The sequence below is a fragment of the Poecilia mexicana genome, unplaced genomic scaffold, assembly GCF_051168715.1.
Source record: "Poecilia mexicana isolate PSO_F unplaced genomic scaffold, ASM5116871v1 scaffold_6, whole genome shotgun sequence".
In the NCBI taxonomy this organism is placed as follows: Eukaryota; Metazoa; Chordata; class Actinopteri; order Cyprinodontiformes; family Poeciliidae; genus Poecilia; species Poecilia mexicana.
Window position 1 is genome coordinate 20,669,864 of NW_028263375.1, and position 22,273 is coordinate 20,692,136.

General features: G+C 41.8%; 1 protein-coding gene across 3 annotated transcripts in view; it reads left to right on the top strand.

The window, feature by feature from the left end:
* Positions 1-22,273, top strand: part of LOC106918859 (SLIT-ROBO Rho GTPase-activating protein 1-like) — an 86,581-nt gene that overhangs the window by 61,809 nt on the left and 2,499 nt on the right. For 2 of the 3 annotated variants that reach the window (XM_014988898.2, XM_014988899.2), the window contains exons 15-21: positions 3,834-3,968; positions 5,997-6,102; positions 6,239-6,463; positions 8,818-8,897; positions 13,949-14,129; positions 16,037-16,174; positions 20,979-21,339. In XM_014988898.2, the coding sequence (XP_014844384.1) occupies positions 3,834-3,968; positions 5,997-6,102; positions 6,239-6,463; positions 8,818-8,897; positions 13,949-14,129; positions 16,037-16,174; positions 20,979-21,339 (1,226 nt within the window). Of the gene's footprint in view, positions 1-3,833; positions 3,969-5,996; positions 6,103-6,238; positions 6,464-8,817; positions 8,898-13,948; positions 14,130-16,036; positions 16,175-20,978; positions 21,416-22,273 lie in introns of all 3 variants that reach the window. The other variant, XM_014988900.2, reaches the window with a different exon arrangement.

Here is a 22,273-nt window from a genome sequence, read left to right on the forward strand (position 1 = left end):
TATATATATATATATATATATATATATATATATATATATATATATATAGCTGACTGTATAGCTCAGTGGGTAAGACACCAGTCTACCACCCGGGAGACCGGGGTTCGAATCCGGGCTGGGGCAAGTTACAACAGTTACAACAAGTTACAACAGTGCAATTGAGCTATGCAGTGTGGGTCCTTAGGCAAGACCCTTAGAGCTATATAGCCTACCTCATACCATGAGAGACATTGATAAGCACGACATGCCGGCTCAGACGTCGCCCGGCCAAACAAGGTCTGCGTCAGGTGCTGGGGAACCAGAGCACCTTGATGAAAAATGGGCTACTGGAACAAGACGGAAATGGGCGAGAGACGAAAACATGGATCTGTTGGAATGCTACTACTCAAGTAACCCTAGTCAGAGGGGTTACATGCAAAGACTGAGGGTGGAATGGTTACTTCGACACCCACAGTCTACAATGACTGCCAAACAACTAGTAGCTCAGTGTTCCAACATCCGCAAACGGCAACTGCTATCACAACTTGAGATTGACGAGGTACAACACAAATGCTACGGCAAAAGGGAGGAGCCCAAAGATAAGGTCAGGGGGGAGTTAACTACTCCCCACCCCGAGACTGGGTATGCAGCCCCAGTAATGAACGAACTATCAAAGCTGAACGAGACAGCAACTGACCTGAGAGAGAGAATCGTGGCCCGAATGAACACCAGGCAACCCCGACGCCAATTACAACGGCTGAGTGAAGTACCATCAGAAAGTCTCATTGAAGATGTGAATGCAGCATTGAGAACAATCCCTACCAACACCATAACAGAAACCAATGAGCTGATATACAACTCAGCATCAGTGATCCTTGAAATGCTCGGCTATAAGAGCAACCATGAGACCCAATATCCATCATGGAAAAGACGGTTAGAGGCTAAGATCAAGATAACAAGGAGGGAAGTGAGCCAACTGTCAGAGCTCCAAAGAGGTGCAATGAAAAGACCAGTACCTAAGAAGTACAGCCAGATGCCCATACCTGAAGCACTCGAAACTGCCAAACAAAGGCTCCAAGCCTTGGCCAGCCGCCTAAAGAGATACACAAGAGAGAATGAAGCCAGGAGGATTAACCGGCTCTTCTCCACCCAACCAGCTAAAGTGTACTCTCAATGGCAGGGTAATAACAACAGAGCAGACCCACCAAGGCTGGAGACTGAACAATACTGGAAAGGCATATGGGAAAGGGAGGCTAACCTCTCTACGAGAGGACCACAGCAACCTCCCTGAACAAGCCCCGGTAACCATCACTGTGGCAGATGTCCAAGAAAGAGTCTCGGGTATGAAAAACTGGACAGCACCAGGGCCTGACATGATCCATGCCTACTGGCTAAAGAAACTCACTGCCCTCCATGAGCGACTGGCAGTTCAACTGAACCAGCTGCTACAGAATGGGACTCACCCTGAATGGCTAACTGAAGGGCGCACAATCCTGATCCAGAAGGACCCCTCAAAGGGTTCAGTCCCATCCAACTATCGGCCGATAACCTGTCTCTCTACAACATGGAAGCTCATGTCAGGCATCATAGCGGCTAAGATAAGCGGACACATGGATAAATACATGACCACGGCACAGAAGGGCATCGGCATAAATAGTAGAGGAGCCAAACACCAACTCCTTGTAGACCACACAGTCGCCCGAGACTGCAAAACCCGACACACCAACCTGTGCACCGCTTGGATTGATTACAAGAAAGCCTATGACTCAATGCCACACACCTGGATCATTGAATGCTTAGAAATGTACAACATCAATAGGACTCTAAGAGCCTTCATTGCAAACTCGATGGGGCTGTGGAAAACCACCCTTGAAGCCAACTGCAAACCGCTTGCACAAGTGTCCATCAAATGTGGCATATACCAAGGAGATGCTCTGTCCCCACTGCTGTTCTGCATAGGTCTGAACCCCCTCAGCCAAATCATCAACAAGACTGGCTACGGATACCGACTTAAGAATGGGGCCACAATCAGTCACCTCCTCTACATGGATGACATCAAGCTGTACGCCAAGAGCGAGCGAGACATCGACTCACTGATCCACACCACCAGGATCTACAGCACTGACATTGGGATGTCATTCGGACTAGAGAAATGTGGCCGGATGGTTACAAAGAGAGGGAAGGTCGTCCACACAGAAGGGGTCTCACTCCCAGAAGGAACAATAGCAGACATAGAGCACAGCTACAAGTACCTGGGAATACAGCAAGCAAATGGCAACCTCGATGAGGTCACAAGGAAAGGAGCCACAGCCAAATACCTCCAACGAATAAGGCAAGTCCTGAGAAGCCAGCTCAATGGCAAGAACAAGATCCGTGCAATAAACAGCTATGCCTTGCCAGTAATCAGATACCCTGCCGGAATAATTAGCTGGCCAATGGAAGAGATGAAGGCTACGGATGTTAAGACTCGGAAGCTACTAACCATGCATGGAGGGTTCCACCCCAAATCCAGCACCCTGAGACTGTACACGAGCCGTAAGGAAGGAGGCAGAGGACTAGTGAGTGTGAGAGCCACTGTCCAGGATGAGACATCCAAGATCCATAAATACATCAAGGACAAAGCCTCAACGGACGATGTGCTCAACGAATGTCTCAGGCAATGGGGAACAGAGGACAAGGTGCTGGAGGAACCATCATGGGAGGACAAGCCCCTACATGGGATGTACCACCGACAAATAACTGAAGTGGCTGATATCAGGAAATCCTACCAATGGCTGGAGAAAGCTGGACTCAAGGACAGCACAGAGGCCCTCATCCTGGCCGCCCAGGAACAGGCCCTGAACACCAGAGCAATAGAGGCTCAGATCTACCACACCAGACAAGACCCAAGGTGTAGGTTGTGCAAGGAGGCCTCTGAGACAGTCCAGCACATAACAGCAGGGTGCAAGATGCTGGCAGGGAAAGCGTACATGGAACGACATAACCAAGTGGCGGGCATAGTATACAGGAACATCTGTGCAGAATATGGACTGGAAGCCCCGAGATCAAAGTGGGGAACACCCCCAAAGGTGGTGGAGAATGACCGAGCTAAGATCCTGTGGGACTTCCAGATCCAGACAGACAAGATGGTAATGGCGAACCAACCGGACATTGTGGTGGTGGATAAAGAACAGAGGAAAGCCGTTGTGGTGGATGTAGCAATACCAAGTGACCACAACATCAGGAAAAAGGAGCACGAGAAACTGGAGAAATACCAGGGCCTGAGAGAGGAACTGGAGAAGGCCTGGAAGGTGAAGACCACAGTGGTGCCTGTGGTCATCGGGGCCCTCGGGGCAGTCACCCCCAAACTGGAGCAGTGGCTCAAACAGATCCCAGGAACAACATCAGACATCTCAGTCCAGAAATGTGCAGTTCTAGGCACAGCCAAGATACTGCGCAGAACCCTCAAGCTCCCAGGCCTCTGGTAGAGGACCCGAGCTCAGAGGATGAAAGAGACCACCCACAGAGGGTGAGAGGGGAATTTTTATATATATATATAATTTTTTTTTTTTTTTTCCTCCATAAATCAATATTTGTCCACTTCCCTTTCTTATCTGTAATTAAAATTATCCCAAAACTTGGCCTCTGTGATCCGTATCAGGTGTGGCCAGCCACTGCAGTTAGACTCCAATTTTTTAGACCGAACGCGTTATTGAACTGCAGAGTCTGAATTTATGACACTCTAAATTTAACAGCCACTAAACAAAGCATTTGAACAAATATATTGTCCTAATTGCCACACACAAATATTGCCAGGACTATATATTTGTGTTATGATGTGCTGCCCTGCTGATGTTTCTGTTATTGCGTTATAGGAAACGACCCTCTGACAGATGATGAAGATAATCATGACATCAATTCGGTGGCTGGTGTTCTCAAGCTCTACTTCCGTGGTCTGGAGAACCCTCTTTTCCCCAAAGAGAGATTTAACGACTTGCTGTCATGCATCAGTAGGTTCACATTTTGTATCCATATTGCTTCTGTGATTTTTTTTTTATTTTATAAAAATATTATGGATATTGTGGATAGGAATTCCACAAGTTTTTCTCTTCCTTACCAGCTGTAAAAGATGATTTTCTCAGCATAAAAAACTGTTTTCAAATTGCATCTTAAATTATTAAGGGAACAAAACTGTCCTAAGCATCCTGACCTTATGTGGAAAAAGCTTCTCATTTGCGATATTTTTCCGTAACTAGAAAATTTTTGATTTATCTTTAAACGAGTAGATTTATTTACTTTACTTCACATTGAGAAAAATATTATTAAAGTAAAACAAATACTCCCAATGAAATAATATTAATTTTATATAATTTGTATCAAATTTTTATTTTATTTTTTTTGATACAAAGATATGAGCAAAATAAATTGAAAACCCCATTTTGCAGAATATTATACTTTTTTGCCATTTCACTTGGACTGAATTCATGTAGCGCTTTTCTGCTAATATGAATAATGAACAAACAACTTTTAAACTATTCTTCCCTGACTGTAGTCTTCATAGATAAGAAGCTTTTTTAGCCTCATGCCACTTGTAGCTTGATAACTTTATCATTAAACACCCATCATCATATTCAGGGTTATGGGCTGTGCTGGTTAGATTTCAACACCATTTCTGCTTTTGGTGCCAAGAAATGTGAGGTAAAAGTGTATTTAGCCTTCGTTGATACCCGTGGCTATGCCAGACATGAATATAATTTTAGAGTCACTCTGAGCGATATTATGCTTTACGTTGGAACGGCTTGTTTTTCATGCTTTACATGTGAGGAGCTTTGTTTCTCCCGAAGAACAATTGAATTCCCACAAAGTCATGTGCTCACGCTTGCTGTGGTGCCTTGTGGGGATTGGGTCGAGGGACAATCCTGTGCACTCTGTGTTATCAAAGCTTTTAACTCTTTTGAGTGTTTGTGTGGTGAAATGAAGATGATGAAGTGTAGGATGGTTTCCTGGTTCTGCCATCATGTAGTTATTCTGGATGAGTGATGGGGGATTCCCTGTTTACTCTCCAGTGATTACAGTCTGAACTACGGGCCCAACAGACTCTGTAGTAAAATAACTTTTTCCCATTTCGAGAGGCTCACTCCTGACGAGATTTTCCATTTACCTGCTCTGTTTTTTTTCATCACCAAATGCTGCTTGTGATGGATTTGTAATCTTCAGCCAGGAAGCCCACGTCGACGTAGACCTCTAAATATTAGCTTCTGTCGTCTGGAGAACCACACAGAGACCTAGTTAGGTATTCATGAAAAATGAAACGCATCACAAATATTCCAGAAGCCCAAATCCCAGATGACACAGAGAGGCTGGAGGATGACGCGGCTATTTTTAGCAAGCTGGCACAGCCTCAGCCTCTCCAAGTGAAACACGCAGGCTGCTTCAGGTGAAACAAATGATATGCCGATGGAAGACACAAGTGCCGGCTTTGTCTCGCATGTCTCAGAAGTGCTCTGGCAGAAAAAGTTTCAGTGTTTGGTCTTTAAATAAAGGTACGTTTGTAAAGTTTACTGCAGAGTCTTTCCTCCCTTTCTGGGTCGTTCTCAGCCCTCAACTGTGCTGTTTTCATGTGGCGCAGGAGAAACGGTTTGTCATCCTGGCCGTCGTCAGTGAATAGTTTAAACTTCCTGCACTCCTTCCTTTTCCTGTGAAATATGAGGAGTTGGATGTCATTAACACAGAGGTGCCACATTTCAGATATACAGATGTAGACCTTAAAAAACACGCACGCTCCATGTTTCACAATGTTATCACGTTTGTTCATCCCCAAGGTATGCAACTTCTACTTTGTCAAATATATTTCAACGCAGTACTTTGACAGAACATTGAAACAATTATTGACCCCAAAGTAAACCCCACATGGAAAGGAATAACCTCGCCGAATCTGCCGTTGCAAGGGATGTGTAGGGATAAGCCCCCCCAGGTTCACTCCCTAGACTGAGATGAAGGTGTTTCATTAATTGTGTGTCTCTGTTTTTCTGTTTTAGGAATAGACAACTTGTATGAGAGAGCGTTATACATCCGAAAGATCCTCCTTACCATTCCCAGATTGGTTCTCATTGTGATGCGTTACCTCTTTGCCTTTCTCAACCAGTGAGTCTACACACTTAGTTAAATTAATCTTTAATCTCAAAGCTTGTCCTCTCTTTATCCAGGTTTGTTTGAAGTTTTTTGCTACAGGGACGTTTCTTTGGAAAGCATTTTTTTAACTCCTTGCGTCTCCTTCCAGTCTGTCCCAGTACAGCGATGAGAACATGATGGACCCGTACAACCTGGCCATATGTTTTGGTCCCACACTAATGCCGACTCCAGACACCCAAGACCAGGTCTCCTGCCAGGCTCATGTGAATGAGATCATCAAGACCATCATCATCCACCATGAGACCATCTTCCCTGATGCCAAAGAACTGGAGGGGCCCATCTACGAGAAGTGCATGGCCGGTGGCGACTACTGGTAGGGAACATAAAGAATGTCCTATAGTGCATTCTTTATGTATTAGCACCTCATTAAATTTTAAACTTTACAATGTGAAAACTTCAATTTGATTTTCTGGGGTTTTACTTGATAAACAAACAAGTAGTAGGTAAAAGATATATGGTTTCCATGTATTTTTTTTTATTCAATTGAATCTTGAAAACTGTGGGATGAATCTATATCTAGCTCTCTTTACTCTGATGCTCCTAAATAGAAACCAGCTTAGCTATTTGCTCTTAAATGTCAACTAACTAGTAAATAGAGTACATCTGTAATTTAATGTTATTTAAAGTCAGTCTAAATCCTGCTGTTCAGAGATTGTTAGAGATCATTAAAAAACTAGCAGCACCACGAAGACCAAGGAACACAGTAGATGTTTGAGGAATTAAGTTAAGGCAGGTTAGCTTATAAAACAATCTACAAGGGTTTGAACATCTTACAGAGAACCATGATCAATCTGAAAATAAAAACAGAAAGGCACATCTACAGACCCTCCAAAGCAATGCCATTCGCCCAATCTGACAGAGCAGGCAAGAAGAGCATTAACCAGAGGAGCTGTCAAAAGGCCTGTAGCTTCTCTGGAGGAGCTGCAGAACTCCACAGGTCAGGTTTAGGTTACTTTATGAACGTTAACAACACACGTTGTTGTGTGTAGCCACTAGAAGAACCAATTGCTAGAATTTCTCCAAACAAATAAGCCTTGCTTGAACCCTATAACTAAGAAGGTTTTTTAAAAGTATGTTCAGCAGTACAACAGTTGCATCATCTAACCCTCTATTAGGACTGTCCAAAGCCTTTTTTGCTGTGCAGGTTCTAATACAACCAGAGCAACAATGACATGATTTTGATCAAACAATTGTCCTCTATTGAAATGGCGCAGTCCAACTCCAGACCTCACTTGTTGCTGTTTCTCTCCATCTAGTCTGGGTGAGCTTGAGCTTTCAAGCAAGAAAGAAAGGGGGGGCGGGAAATGTCCATCTCCAGATGTGCAAAGCAGAGAAACATACTCCAAATTGCTTGCAGCTGTAATTGCACCAAAACGTGATTCTACATTGGATTGACCCAGTGGGGGGTTGAATACAAATGAACACCAACTTTTTCATTTCTGAGTTTTTTTTGTTTGTTTTTTTTGCGAAAAATATTGAAAACCCTGCATAGTTTTGCTTCCATTTGATAATTATGCACTAATTTTGTTTTGGTCTATTAAATAAAACACGGAAAGGTTCAAGTAGAACAACGCTTTGGCAAAGCACTACATGCTCAGTATAATGGCAGATATTGAATGCACGGTTGCATCTCTGTTTTTAAATCCAAGTTAAAGTGTAACTACCAGGATTTCCTGTCGCAACCGTCTGTAGCTCGAGTCATGGCTTATGTATCATCAAAGGCAAAGGTGCAAAAACATCCCAGTGAAGTCACTGCATGCAGCTGCACTGAGTTCCCAAAGGGGTCTGACAGGTGGTGGTGGTTTTCTCATTTCTGCTTTGTTATTGTTGACGGAGCACAGGCTTTGAGCCAAAGCACGAGAGGTCCGACTAAACACGTAGGTATGCTCGCAATACTTCAGCTGCCTGTGAGGTTCATACGAGTAATTATGCACACCAGCTAGCTGAGGCCGTAGAACATGACAAGGTAGCGCCTTCATCAGCGGTGACTCCCCACGGACTTCTCTATAGACGAGACAGACTGAAGCAATCACTTAAATTGCTAGGGTAAAACAGCAATGATTAGTCCAAAATGGAGCACAAGCTGCAGTCAGACAGGTCACACTTATTAGGGCTCCTTGCCAGACCCACATCTGTAAGCAGGGCTTATATCTGGTTTCTTTCTGTCTTTATCGGCCTCTGTTGAGGCTGACAGGGATTTATCCCTGACTAGAACTAATCACCCGTCTCAGAACTGCCGTGTCCCACGGTAGTGCCTACCAAGCCCTTGGGAGATTTGTTGTCTTGGCAGCTTCACCGTCCTTTCTTGCTGGAGAGGAGGTGGAGGGGACTCTCAGTTCCTGGCAGAGGTAATCTGTGGAGAGAGGGGCGTGGGGCATCACTGCCAGCACTCACAGCCCGGTGCCAAAAGAAGAGCTCTTAAGAAAAGATCCAACCACCGACGGAGATTATGAGACTTTCAAAGAAATGTGATAATGATAGTTGCTGAAACGGCTTCTATGTTTAATTAACCATCGTTGTGCCTGCAAAGTCACTCTGGAAACTTTTGAGGGGGAAACATTAATTCGTAAAGATGTAGAATAACACAAGGAAAGATGTGTTTGGAGAAGAGCTTTGACCTCTGCGGTGGCTCATGGTTTGCATGTTGTTGTTTCTTTTTGCCCACAGTGAGAGTCCCTACAGCGAGCATGGGGCACTGGAAGAGGTGGACAATGAGGGAGGGACAGAGACGCACACCAGTGAGGACGGTGGGTGACAATAAAATCCATTATTTGTGCATAAGCAAAATAGTCTGCCAAAGTCTGTCTTTATATAGTCTTGTCTTCTTTAAAAATCATAATCCATTGAACACAGTAATTCCACTTGATGACTCTTATATTGTGCCACACAAATTTACATGAAAAAGAGAAAAGAGTATGATTTTAGCGAGCTGTATGTTCATATCCTTAGTCCAGATCTTTCCTCCCTGTTGTGGTATTTTCAGGGTTAACCTCAGCTCTCGTGAGCTCTTGCTGGTTAATCCTCCCTTTCAGGCCCGTTAAATACATTAACCTTGAATGGCCAGAGTACTGGGCTCAGAGTGATGGACAGCTATTTATATTGTAATTTTTCTGCTTCTTCTGTGGGACCACAGGACATCTCCACATTCCTACGTTATAAAACCCATAGTGGTCTGGATCCTCTTGACTCTTTGACGTTCCTTAAGGGTTTCTTTCAGGATAGATGCTAATTTGTCAAATGCATTGTGTGCAAAAACTGTCAGCTGTTCAAAATACACACTTTTTTGTTTTTTCATAATTTTATTACATTTATTTCAAAAAGTCAAATGTGAAACGAGACCACAGTGTGAAGGGTCTTGTTGGATTTTTTATGAAGTCTTTTACAGGTTATTCCACTCAACTGCAGAGCTATTCTAAGAACACAAGTACCTGAGAGATATTTAACCAGAAGAGATTTATTTAAGGAAACCATGCTGGAGCGTCTAAATGAAAAATAGAGCGAGTCTCTTCTTTCTCTGCACCAGAGAAAAAAGAATATTATCTTCATGGAGGACTTTGCATTTCTGCCTTTGCTTTTCAGATGTTTAACATGTAACTAGAAGCCAAGAACGAGGAAATGTAGAAAAAAAAAACGGGACTTTGAGGAGAAAAAAACTGAACAAATCGCAAATCGCAGAAAGGAAAAGGCAGAGAAAAAGTTATACAACATACACACATCTTGATACCATCAATTTATGTTCAAAGTTCCCTAAAGACCTCAACGTCCCTGCAGTGTTTACATTAATGTACAGCATTGATCCTACTCCTTTTTTGTTAAGAAGGTCCTGAGTTATAGTTCATTAATTCCTTTGACTCCTTATCTGCAATCAATGGGAAACAGACCTCCTGAAGGTATGCTTTCTGTTTTTAACATGTTGAATTAAAGCCATCAGTCACAACGCTGACGGAACGCCTTTTCTTTCTCCTTTTAAAATTTGTAGATAAGGTGATGAGAATATTTTTCGAAACAATGAAAAATTGTCAGTGCACTTCAAAGAGCAAGTGAAACAGTTGTCACCGCTGCATTTCTGTGCAATTTTTAGAGGCGGACCATTTATTCACTGTACAGCATGTGGGTTGTTTTTATAGTTATACTCACTCTGCCAAGTGGATGAATAATTTCAGGCCTAACTGTATTAGAAGTTTACAATTGAATCAGTCATGGTCACAATATCTACGTTTCCAGTGTAGAAATTGCAAGGACTGCTTGGTATTTGGTAGGATATTAAATGTAATGTTAATTCTACATTCTAGTGCTCTATCTGGCTAAACAGATGGACTTTTATTCAATGACCTCATCTAATGTATATTTTAAGTGGCTGAGATAAAAAGCCTTGTAAAGAGCGGTTGGGAGAAATTAAAGTTTAGGTGTTTTTATTTTGTTGTACGTAACGTATAATAAAAATATTCAAGAATAAATCCTTAAATAAAATAAAATATACATTGGACATTTATAGCCAGCTTTAAATAGGTTCTTTGCACTCTAGCTGGACAGGCATGAGAGCTTTTGATGATCATCTTTGTGACATAATACCGTCCCACGTTACATCCTCCAAAATATCCTGCTGTATTTCTCTTTCTCAGAACAATATCTGCGGTAATGACTAGACTTTGTGACACTTTTTCTCAAACTTGACTGTCTAAAGGTTGTTGTACATTGAGAGTCAGCAGAGCAAAGTTTAATGTTAGCAATAAATCTGAGGCTGTGTTTCTTATCTGCGTGGAAAAACATTATTTGAACAAACCGTATCAGTTCAGTATATATTAAACTTTTTATATTATTTAAAATGATCATTAAAAAAAAGAATAGCAAACGTCTCTTGATATTTGTTATGGCATAAAATATAACACTTAATTTGATACACATAGAGCTTATACCCAGTACATTAATAAATGTTGTTTTTTTCTGTTGAGCTTTTTTATTTCCTTTAAGGCCTTTAAGCTTCAGGTCTCAAAGTTTTAAACATTTAACTTTCCCTTCTGATATGCATTATCAAACTACAAAAACAAAGATGAGGGATTGAGGAGGTTTACCTGGAGGATTTTTGTAAAGCGTAGCCAAACTTGGGCTTCACATAATCTGGTGGCACAACAAGGACCAACGCCAGCTGCCAATTTTTTTCTTGAACCTTAGTTTCCTGAACTCTCATTTACCTTGGCTGATTTCCACCATGAAGTCTAGAACAACTATTCTGACCATACCCTATAACTTATAAAGTGTCACTACAAATATTAACATAAATAAATGTTGCAACTTAAAGGTTTGTCCCTTTTTTTCCTAAATTAAAAAATGAAATTAAAGTCTCTACATATAACTTTATGGCCATTTTCTTGAGATTGCCTCTTTCTCTCATTAACTTGGATTCCCTCCGGTAGATTTTTTTTACCGGGTCAGTCAACAAACAAACAGTAAAGTTATGAACAATGACGTCAATTTTCTGCACGGTTTTAGAATTGTAGTCTGCCTGTAGTTTTAGCGGAGATAGTGTACAAAGCCGTTTGGTCCAAATAGTGATTTAACATTACCAGACGCCTCACTTGGTTCAGCATTTCTCTTTTCACAGTTTGCAACACAGGAAATTTCTGGTAAGCTTTATAGCCTCGTACGTCATGGGTAAAGATTAGCGATTGGGTAAAATTTAAAACCTCATCAGAGTCCACGCCTCCAGGAAGCAATCATTGCTCAATAGACAAGAGTCCAGATCCTCTGTATGAAGCAAAGCGTAGAACTGGTTGCTATAATTTCAATACAGACCAAAATCTCTGTTTTTTTACCAGATTACTAGTTAACCCAACAAACTTTAAAACTACAACATTAAGATTGTTGGTTTTACACTAAAAATTATGAACACAAGCTTTAAAATAAACAGACTAAATTGCTGCCTGTGTGGCAAACAATTAACCCGACGTGACGAAGTGTAAATGTTTCATGTGACATGACTTTCACCAAGGGAATTTTTCAGAATGACACCTCTGGGTCGCCGTCATTGCATTGATGTTTTATTTGCCGGTAAAAATCATTGCAAGGTCAGGGATGAACTAACTGGCACATTGATTATACATCACTTTGCAGAAATACATTAGGATGTCCTTGTTGTCTGCTGCCCCCACAGGCTTACAGTTCAGATTGGATTACATGTGTTAATGAAAATTTATGTTTCTGAACAGAGCAGATCATCCTTTTTTTTTCTCATGAAGTGAGATTAAGTTTTCCACCTCGTCATCTTTCCCACTTCTCTGTTTACAGCAGGATGCCACTACACAGAACTACTAAGGGTTCAAAATTATTTTTTTTTTATGTATTATGAATATATTTGAACCTTGTTCCGTTCATAAACGCATCTCACTTACAGCTTGTGCTGCCCTGTTTCTATCATACGAACAATGCAGCAGAGCAAGACGCAGAGACAGCGCTCCACTGGTTTGTGGAAGATATCTGACAATCCTCCAACCGTCAACAGTCTCAGCTGTGTGGATATTTATCTAAAGAGAAGAGAATTCAGCGTCAGTGAAAGGGCCCCTGACCACACTGACAATTGAGTTTTCCACTTTGAGTTTCAGCCACGTCACTGCAGCGCAAAAAAAAAAATAAATAAATAAATAAATCTTGCATTAATATTTGTGCATCAGATTAGGATGGAAGTGAACACTGAAAGGAGTGACACATGAGGAGTGTGGCGGAGAGGGGAAGTCTCTTTGTGGATCATGCCGCCTGCTGTCAGCTTTATTAACAGCTTTGTCCGCTGTGGTGCAGCCCAATTAATTCAGACAGTAAATTCTGACTTGTCACTTTTTACTGGAGCCACATCACGTCCGTCTTGTCAATACTGGCAATCCGCTCGTGCAAGGACGGTGTGGAAGTTAAAGGTTAAAAGGAAAGAAGCTGAATTTTAACAAGTGAGATTGAAAAGGGGAAAAGCCACGGTCATATTTTACATTTTTCACCCAGAAGCTAATCTGGAAATTCCACTCAAGTGTGTAGAAAAAGACATATCATAATGGCATCTTACAAGTGAGTCAAGTTTAAGCCATTTACTCTGTTCTCTTTCTCCCAGTGTATATATAGATGGAATCTGTGTTAGGTTGAGGCTTTTTCTTTCCAGGGACCCCCTGTCTGACATGAAGTGAGAGAGTGCTGCGAGGAGAGCAGAGGTAGGAGTGCGGGAGAAATAAAGTTGCTATTTTTAGATGCGTGTTGCCGGAGTGCTTGCATAGGGGCTCAGAGGAGGGAACCTTTGAATACAAAACACTACTGAAGACACTAACGTTAGAGCTTAACGTTAAGAGTTTGCAGGTGAAGTCTAAGATGGTAACAAATGTAGTGGTTAGTACTGTCCAGAAATAAATCTTTTATTTTATTCAGCTGAACCAGAGCTGTGCTTCTGCAGTAAATGAGCAGTTATGAACCTGGTTTAATGACCCATCCTGTGTCTGACATGCCCCATAGTCATATAGATCTCCACACAAAACTTTCTATATATATCCTGCTAAAGCGCCTCTAGGTCTTTTGGTGTTGTGGTCCAGTGGAGTTGGGTTACTATTGACTACAGCTGAAATAACCAACCAGATCAGCACACTTGAACACAGTGTGCTAGGACTGTGTATTAGCATTTAACCAAATGTACTTTGAATTTTGTTGTCTGCAGCAAAACACACGTATCAATCTCTGCAAATGTCCACACAGAGGATTTTGGCCATCTCTCCAAGATGTATGCCACGTTTGAGATGCCTGACCCATGTAATCCTCTTCCTGTTGACAGAGGGCGAGCCGATTGAGGCCATTGCCAAGTTCGACTACGTTGGGCGCTCCTCTCGGGAGTTATCCTTCAAGAAGGGCGCCTCTCTGCTGCTTTACCAACGAGCGTCTGAAGACTGGTGGGAGGGACGACACAACGGGATTGACGGCCTGGTACCACACCAGTACATCGTAGTTCAGGATATGTAAGTGACTTAAATCAACTTATTTAGGATGATTGTATGAAATGTGTGCACACATACACTCACCAGAACGCCTGTTGTATTAGTAGTTATGAAACTATTCCTTAAATGACCACTTGTTGCAACTAAGGTATGTGAAATATCTTTTCTGAATGGACAACAGGTCAAATATTGAAGCAGGTGGCCTGCAGGAGCAAAAGACCACACCTGGATACCTGTTCTGTAAGCTGAGAACAGGAAACTGAGTCAACAGTTTGCATAGGCTAACAAAAGTAGACAATTACAAATTGGAAAAGCATTGACTGATTCTCTACATCAGTTGTTTGGCTGTACGGTCAGAATTTGGCATAAACAACATAAAAGTGTGGACCAATCCTGCCTTGTCTCAACGATTCAGGTTGTCATTGGTGATGTAATAGTTGAGCCTGTTGTTGCTGACCCTTATGTTCTGTACCCATCTTCTACTGCAGCAGGGTAATGCAACATCACAAATCATCTATATTAATAAGCTGACTGAACACCACTGTTTAAACTCACTAGCTATTGCATGTGATTGTAGGTTAAAAAAAACAAAAAACCCTGTTCATTAAATTTGCAACATAGTAGCCAACAGTTATTGCATTCCAAATATCCCTTTGCAATATTAATATTACAATATGGTGATATATCTATGATATATCATGCGGTCCTGAAAAACTTTTGGTGTTTCAACACGTTAGTACACGCAGTTGAATTTTAAACATCTATTGTAAATATAACAATTCATAGTGTTTAGTGTATTTCTATTTCTGCTGTTGGAGCAACTGTATATCTCATGCTAGAGGGGAATGAATCTACTACTGTGGGTTAAATACCGCACTTGTCCCTGTTGACTTTGCTCCTTGAGCGATCCCGAGCCATCAGTTACTGAAGGGTCACGCGCAGAGGACCTCCAGCCTCATTTGTCTTGCCCGCTGCTCTCATAGCCGCTCAGCTGTGGAGTGTTCTCCATCTCCAGGGCTCTTTACCAGCCCTGCCGTCACTGTGTCAAACTCCCAGCACTAACAAGCATACACTCTTCCTCTGCAAGTGTTGGCGCCTAATGGACCGGATTCAATGTCTCGTTAGGACTGGAACAAAATCACTGCAATCACTTAGTGGCTGGTCGACAAAATGGCCATTTAATATTTCTTCTTGCTGCTTCCTCTTCTCTTCCTTGCCCTGGTACAATCCCGTCCACATGAATCTTATCAATAATTCACAAGCAGGGACACTGCGGATGGGGTGTCTTCTTACTTGATGAATACAAAGGGAAATTTGGAGCTGTACAAGTTGACCTAAAATGTAGTAACAACCTGAGCTCTTAAGAAGTGTGTGAAAGCATTTATAGTCACTTCTTCTGCAAATTAGCGACTGCTTAACACATCTTTTTATAACGTCTTCATTTCTACCTGTAAGGGTCATTAAAGCATTTATTCACTTGTTCTTTGGGCGACTGTCTGATGCACATCATAAGAGGCAGCAGTGCAGCTCAGTAGGTCTGATTATTGCCACCTGACAGGCACCAACTGTATCTATTATCCAGGCTCATACCTCACTGAATCCCATCCAGCTGTGCTTGTACGTATGTGTGTGTGAGTAGATGTCAGCATTGCAGAGCATCACCAGAATACTGAAAGGCTAAGCACCATGACTCATCTGACTCTCAGGACCTTGAACGCAGCGGAGGGATGCTGACTCGCAGGAAAAACGATATCAAATGCTGTTATTGAGGAACTGCAAATTCGAAAGACCGACTGATTTGCTGATTTTATCCCCTCCCCCCCCCACCCTTCCACACACACCTCCCCTGAGCTACTCCTTTGTGGGTCTGTCTGTCACTTCTTCCTGCTCTTTCCATGTCTCAACGTCATAATGTCTCTGCTTCTCAGTGACGACAACTTCTCTGACAGCCTGAGTCAGAAGGCTGACAGCGAGGCCAGCAGTGGCCATGCAGGAGAAGATAAATGTTCAGGAAAGGACATCAGCTCACCCACCGATACCAGGATCTCTGAGGCCTACATCGCCAGGTACGCTGTTGGGGTAGACTTTAAACGTTTGCCACAAATAAAAACCACATCAGTGCAAATTGTAAAATCAACCAAATTTTCTTCAGAGGTAGTATATCACCTACAGTTTTCCGTGACTTATGTTCTGTGTATGGTAACAGCAAATATGTTTGAGTCTTATGTGAAAATGCTGTATGGATTTCAGAAAACATTTGATACTACCACCCAAGATGATTCCCAGACTGACAAATTTTAATCCCAGTCCTACCAGTTAGATTCAAGGTGAGGTGAAGACTCTAGCAACACTTGAAATTTGGTCTGCAAATGGGCGTTATTAGCAGACCAACACGTTTTGGCTTGTTGCCTTAATCGAGATCGTTACAAATCACCTAACAGTTTGTCTTTTATTTAGTCATACCAGACACTTTATTCACCTCTGGTACCATCTTCATCCCTACACTAGAGGGAAGAATTAAGAAAAAATAATCCAATCACTTAGGAGACAGAAACCAAGAAGCAGTTCTGCGATACAAGTAAAATATGACATTTACCCTCTTAGCAAGTGTTCAATATGCACACCAACCAGTGTGGAATAATTTGAACAGTGACTTGTACAGATTAGTTACATTTCATTGTCATCCTCAGTTTGCTCCAGCTTTTGCTTCCGCATCTTCATTGGGTCATGGAGTCAGACGTGTAAACCTGAACAGCTTGCAGATCAGATGCAGCTAAAAGGCTTTAGCGTCTTAGCTGAAATGTGTCAAAAGTCGCTCATTCGCTTTAGTTTATTAATGCAAGCTAATTGACTTGATTCTTGTGCCTCTTGTGATCTCAACTTAAATGCATGCAAAGCAGATTAAGTATATATTTTTATTTTATTCAGTTTCAAAATTCATTGTGTATTTTGTAAAATCCTTCAGTGAGAATCCATGCTTCATTACTCAGCTGTGATCTTTATTGTCAGCGTACAGTTGGTAAAAATATGGCAGAAAAATATCTTTAAAGTATAACACTGCTTACTGGGCCCACAGTTTCACACATAAGTGTGACTAAAATTTGTAATTAAAAATAAAAAAGATACACCAACCAAGAGTCTGTCAACAAATGTTTATATCTTATTGGATTAGAAAGTGTTGGAGAGAATGCACCTGATCCTCCTTGTGTCATTGTTTATCCACATCTGACCTCCCTAAGCCTAATCACAGTGAACTCAACTTGACCCACGGCTTTTTTCCTAACCAACCCTGTCCAGACGGTTCCTCTTAGATTGCAGGAGTAATTGCAAATCATTTCATTCATTCACCCAGAGGAATCTCCCCCAAAAGTGAAAATGACACGTGCACATATCCAATCACACCTCAAGTCTCTTTTTGGCTGTGTTTCCTGGTCGGTTGCCAGCGTTTAGTCTTCCTTTCTCTTCCCCCCCGTTTGGTGCGTATCTGCGGCTGGATTCAGTGACCTTGAAGTGTCTGACTAGTTCCTGCTTTTTCCGAATACATGAACAACTGCTATTTTATTCTCAGCTGTACTCACTCCCTCTTCCTCACTGTTGAAATGTTGATGATTCATGCTGCCAATATTTGCAGCCCTGCAGCTGCTGGTGTGCAGTTAAAGGATATAACTGAATAAGTCATCCTTTTAGCTTCAATGTTCCTGTCTATGGTCCGGTCTGCAACACCCTTCCTGTCACTTTGGTGATGGCCATATCTTTCCATTCCTCTTGTCATCCCCCCCTCCTCGCTTTCCAGTAAGTCCTTAAATTTTGAATAATTAATTTAGAGAATTTCCTTTCCCAACAGCTCACCTCTCTGATGGACCTCTCAAAGGTCCTATTGATGGCGAAGAGGTCAAAATTATGTGACCAGAGCGATCTGTCAGTTTATCGATTTGATGAAAGACTTGTAGATTGTTTTGTGATCTTAATCTCTTTACTACCAAAAGCAACAATGGGCAGTATGTGAGCTGTCAGTTTGAAGACAGCTTGTAAAATAAGTGTACACTTTGTCCCAGTAGAAGACTATTTATATGAATGTCCACTGCTCCACCTGCTGTTTCTGACTTGTTCCTACACTTGTTTACTCTAAAAAGAATCCTTACTGCAGTCAGAAAAAAAGATGGGCCACGGAAGCCATATTAATTTGGCACTTTTAATGGTTTATTTAAACAGTTTTTTATAACATTGATTGTCTTCAATAATGATTGGATGCGGTGGTTTTGATTTATTGCAAATGTTATTTCATTAAAGCACCGATTTTTGTATAATTGCAAGTTGAAGGGGGAAAAAAGATGCTCTGTGTTGCAATAAACGTTCAGAGAAATTCTTCATGGATTTTACCTTCTTATTTGAAATGGGAGAGGCAATTTTAATTGGTTCTTTTTTGGCATGAATCCTGCTTTTAAGCATAGTCCATACATTTCCAAAAGGTTTGACATCGGGGACATTTCAGAAGCTTTGTTAAGCTCCTTTATCCACTCCAGAACCCTTTTTCTGATTTTTGTTCTGTTGAAACACCCAACTATGTCCATTTCACTGAAATGCTCCCCTCGAGATGATGGTAAATCGGTTATATTGTTCAACAACAACCCAGAATCCACTAAAGGCTAAAATCTAGCATGGACTGCAAACTGCTGGTTTGTCAGTATCACTGTTCACTGTGGAAGCCAGTTTAGGGCAATAGCGAGCACTGACCAAGAAAGAAGTTCGTGCTCCAAAATTGACACTTCATAGCCTGACTGAAATTTCCAGATACCAACTGAGAGAAGCCAAAAGCTTTCTGGCGAAATGATTAGTCGAGAACAGATGGAGCTATCTGGTAATAATGGGAAGGAGTATGTTAGTAAGAGTCAGAGGGAAACTTTCAAGCCTAAGTAGAAACTAGCAGCTATAAATCATCTCAGTATGCGCAGGGTTTGTACAGGTGTTTTGTTTCTGAAATGGCCTTGCCCTCAACCTTGTTGTAAATGTGTGGACTATGTTAAAAGCAGCATGTGTGCCAAGACACCAAGCAAATTAATATGACTACCATATTTTAGATCAGAAGCTTTTTGGTAAAGTGTGGGTTCTCTGCACAGTTTGCAGAGGGACTTTTTTTTTTTTTTTCAAATGTTAGCTGGGGTATGCAGCCTTTTTGGTTTGGAGGGGATCCACACAGGTTTTATTTGAACCCTAAAAAAAAGAAGTGTTTCAAATAAATTATAGAAAGATTAAAATTAAGTGGAAATACATTCTGATATATGTGCAAACTACATCTCTTCTTGATTTGACATAAGATTTCTCAAATCATGTCTAGAAATTATGCAATTTTGCAAACCTATTTGCTTTTTTTTTTGCTTTCCAGAGTTCAAATCTTCCTTCTCAAAACCCTGGTGTCCTTTACTTCCATCCTTATTATTGCTTCTTGTGTAGCAGAGTTGACAGGTATTTTTCTTGAACCTTCATAAAAGAACCACAGACAACGTATATGAATTTTATGGCCAAGCTTTTGCAAAAGGAGAAAACTCAGCAAACTGCTCCTCCAAGCCGTTCACTGAGCGTTCTAAAGACCCTTGGTTACAGCTTGTCTTTTATTATCAAGCAAAAAGAGGGAGGACAGGTAAGGAAGACGGCAGAGACAAAATATTACTGCACACAGGCAGTTTCTAAAATAGGGAGTATTCCGGTTGATAAGGAGGCACCTGTGGAAACATAATTTAAGGTCTGGGAAACACACAGTTAACTTTCACATGAAGGTAAACAAGCAGATGGGGCCTCCAGGTCAGTTTATGCACACAGAAGGAAGAGAACACTTTAATAATAAAGACTGAATGTTGATTAACTATTGATTAACATTAGACTGAATATGAACTAAAGTAATAACAAAATGATAATACCAAAAAATCTCTAACAAGAGTGATGAAGCTGCTTCTAAATCCTAATGATTATGGCTCAGACAGCGCTCGTTAGGCAGATGTAAACCCTCAAATTGAAGCTATTTGTCTTGGAGAAGTGATTAGCGGCTGAGTAATTCACCTCCTGTTCACCACGGGGGACAAATTAAAATTATTGATCCTACATACGCCAGTTTCCAGATATCATTGATCTAATATTTTCATTTGCGGCCTTTTCAGGGAATACGGTACTAACTGCTAAAGTCTGTATGATAATATTAACAGTTTTAAAATAGGAACGTAGTTTCAGTTTTTAATGTCTCCTGCAGTTGCATCAAATTAAACATAACGGCTACTACTGAATATTTCTCTGTTGCAGGTTGTTAAAAAATGGCGAGCTAACTTCAACACTCGGTTGAATGTGTTGCAATTTCTGCCTTTTATGAGGCATTTCAAACGTCTCCAGGGAGAAGATGTAAAATTGTTGCCACCTCATGCATTGGAGCGGGAGTGAAAAGGAACATGCCCAGCTCTCTGTATTACAAATACAAGCCTGTTGGAATAAGTGTTGTTTAGAGTAAGCTGGTCCAGGTTCAGACAGAGGACAGACGTACTGCTTCAGCAGCTGCAGCTTCTTCCACGGAGCGTGTTTTAGTGCTCTGATGAACCCCAGACGTCGCTCCTCTGGCTAACATCCAGACCCGCTCTGCCCCCTTGGTAAAACAACTTTAATAGAGAACAGAGGGGAGTACTACAAAGTGAGATTAATGGGTCAGAGAGATTCCCTAAACCTTAAGCAAAACATTTAAATGTTTCAAGGCGAGGTCACTGGATGAAGTGACAGATGGGATGAATTTAAAGTTTTTATTTTGACAATGTCACATTTGATATCAAACAAAACGCCACAATTAAACATGTCGATTTGTTTCTTTTCCGTCTCACTCTTCTACCCACGTAGGCATAGAAAAAGGTCGGACCCACCAACTCGCCGGCCCCCGGCCCGCCCCAGCAACGTCCACTGCATGCTGCATTCGTCCCAGCAGGGCCACGGAGGGACCCCGGAGATGGGCTCCCCGGTTCTGGGCCACTTCAGCCCACGGGACATGCTGAGAAGCCACAACCACATGCCGATGGACAGCCCAGAGCGGCGGCGGCGCACCGGCCACGGCAGCCTGACCAACATCAGCCGCCACGAGTCCCTGAAGAAGATGGAGAGCCCGCCGATCCGTCGTTCCACCTCTTCAGGCCAGTACACGGGCTTTACTGACAGCCATCACCACCACAGCGGCAAGCCCCTGGACCCGGAGACCATCGCACAGGTCAGCGCGGGACGAGCGGCGACCAGACCGCAGCTCCCTCCACCATCAAAGCCCTGCCCCGCCCTATAAAAACATAGTCAGTCCCTGTCTTCTGCTTCCTCTGGCTGCTTCTGTGTCTGTGTGCTATGAACACGCAAACTATTAGCTTCACAGGCAGACAGCAGGGGGCACAGCTTGGCATCGGGACTCCTTCGGTAGAAGTTTGTGTCGCAATAATGAAAATCATCACAATCGCTTAGAATATCCATTTCAACTCAGTAGTTGAGTTGTTCAGTTTGTGTATTTGACTATATTCATAAGTATGAATATAGCGGCAGTTATATTAAAGTTCAGAGACCATTCCTGAGGTCACAAAGAGCTCTTGTGATTGTGCTAGGCTGTCTGCCTGCCTACTGTGAAAATGCTCAGATGATTATTTTTTCATCATCTCTGCATCTCTTTTATTGTAGAAAGTCAGCATGCATGATATTTCCTCTGGCTCTATGCATGCATAGTAGAAAACGTTCACTGTGTTCTCCTTATTTCTTTAGAACGTTTTCCTTTTCAGCTGTGTTAACACTTGTAGCTTACAATAGTTAAATCCATTTCCATGTACAATATTGGGAAAAAAAATGAAAAGCTAAAAGAAAATACATGAGCATAAAGCAGGAGAAAGTCAGGAGAACTGGTTAGCAGTAGCTTGGAGGTCTAATGAACTAGCACCTTCCCCATGGATTCCACTAAAATATTATGACTTCTAGTGGAAAGTCATAATCTAATTTACCATATTTTCAAGATGTTTAGGTTTTCTTGCTCTAACATTTGGTAAGATTCGGCCTTCAAAATATGTTTTTGTTCATATGCATGCAGATGTCTTGATCATATTTTGCCTATGAACACTTTAACTTTCTCCTTTGTAAGTTAGAATGATCCTACAGATACCTTTTAGGTTTTG